Consider the following 1,704-nt stretch of genomic DNA (forward strand, 5'->3'; position numbering starts at 1 on the left):
CGAGTCCAGGACAAATCTACAGAACAAGGCTGAGGCGAAAGTGAAGCAGATGACAGGTTCGGGCATCAAACGAAGGCGGTTGAACAGACCACGCAAACGAGCACGAAAGACGACGACGACGAGGTTGGTCGGACGAAGAAGAAGAAGAACAGCACGCAACACAAAAAGGAAGACGTCAACGACGACGAGGCGAAGGACAGCCACCGTAGTGCGTCGTCGTCGTCGCGGCCACAACCGAAGAACCTTCACGGACCTATTCTCCGCACCCTAGTATAGAGAGAGAGAGACTGGAACGTTATAAAGGCACTGAAACCAAGACGAAGATTCCAGTCGAAGGGTTTGTGCTACCCGACGTGGATCTCGCGAGCGAGCGCAATGACCATGGAGGGAATGTTACCGGAAATGGATATATTCGAGGAACCATGTCTCCAGACGGCGATTACAGGGAACTTCCAGGAAATATGTCACCCCATCTCGTCGATGAACAATGCGACCGTTTATCAGTTTCTCAGCAAGGGACCAAGCAATTCCTACAGATGGTTGCCAACAACACGTCTTGGTGTTACGTGTCGGATGACTAAACCGGATGGAACGTTGTTGACATACAACGCAGCCGAAACAAAGAAGTGGGGTGTGGTGAACAATGTGGAGCACTCGCTCTTCAGTCAAATTAGCGTCTACCTGAACAACACGTTGGTGACAGGTTCTAGCACCAATTACCCCTATAAGTCGTATCTCACCAACGTGGTCAACTTTGGAAAGGACGCTCTGCACACTCACCTTACGTCGAGTGGTTTCTACCTGGACACAAATAACGAACCCAACACGACCACCAACGAAGGATTCAAGAAGCGTTGGGAATTGTTCCAAGGTGGGAGCACCAACGATGCGGACAGGAGCGAAATCCAGAATGAGGTGGAACTGATTTCGAGACTCAACGTTGACTTTTTCAATCAGGAGCGGTACCTTCTGAATGACGTGGACATGAAGGTGGTGCTGACCAAGGCGAAGAATGAATTCTACATTTGGGGAGAAGGTGCGACCTCGCCGGTGACAATCCAGATCCTGAAAGCAGCTCTCTACGTGAACCACTTCACGATCAGCCCATCGTTCCTGGTGGCGCACAGCATGGCGTTACAGAAGAGCAACGCAAAATACTTCTTCAAGCGTTCGGAGCTGAAAACCTTCACTGTGCCTTCGGGCGGAAAGTCGCTGACATTGAACAACATCACCAACGGCACGATACCGACCTTCCTGCTCTTCACAATGGTGCCCAACAAGGCGTTCGTGGGGACTCCCAACACGAACCCGTTCCACCTGACGCCGGAGTCCCTCAACTACTTTGCACTCTACGTCAGAGAACAGCTCGTTCAGACTGCACCGTTGGAAATGGATTTCGAGCGTGGAGCGATCACCCGAGGCTACGAGACACTCTTCACAGGGACGAACATCCATCACTCCGACAAAGGTCATATGATCACCAGGGAGATGTTTGCAAACGGCTACTTCATGCTGTGTTACCAACTGACACCGGATCTCGCCGACAACAGCTGTAGAAGTCTTCCGGAAAAGGGTGAACTCCGCATCGAGGCACGATTCAAGAACCCTCTCAGCAGGGCGATGACGTGTCTGATCTACCTGCTCTACGACGCATCGGTGGAAATTACAAAAGACAGACGTGTCATCTTTAACCACGACGGGTAG

At 51.5% G+C, this 1,704-nt stretch overlaps 1 protein-coding gene across 1 annotated transcript; it reads left to right on the top strand.

Moving 5' to 3' along the window:
* Positions 1-375: 375 nt before the first annotated feature.
* On the top strand, positions 376-1,704 carry LOC145996295 (uncharacterized protein F54H12.2-like). Its single transcript, XM_083132726.1, has one exon. The coding sequence runs from the start codon at positions 376-378 to the stop codon at positions 1,702-1,704; it is 1,329 nt and encodes a 442-aa protein (XP_082988852.1).

Source organism: Lepisma saccharinum, chromosome 12 (assembly GCF_977018435.1).
Source record: "Lepisma saccharinum chromosome 12, izLepSacc3.1, whole genome shotgun sequence".
Taxonomy (NCBI): Eukaryota; Metazoa; Arthropoda; class Insecta; order Zygentoma; family Lepismatidae; genus Lepisma; species Lepisma saccharinum.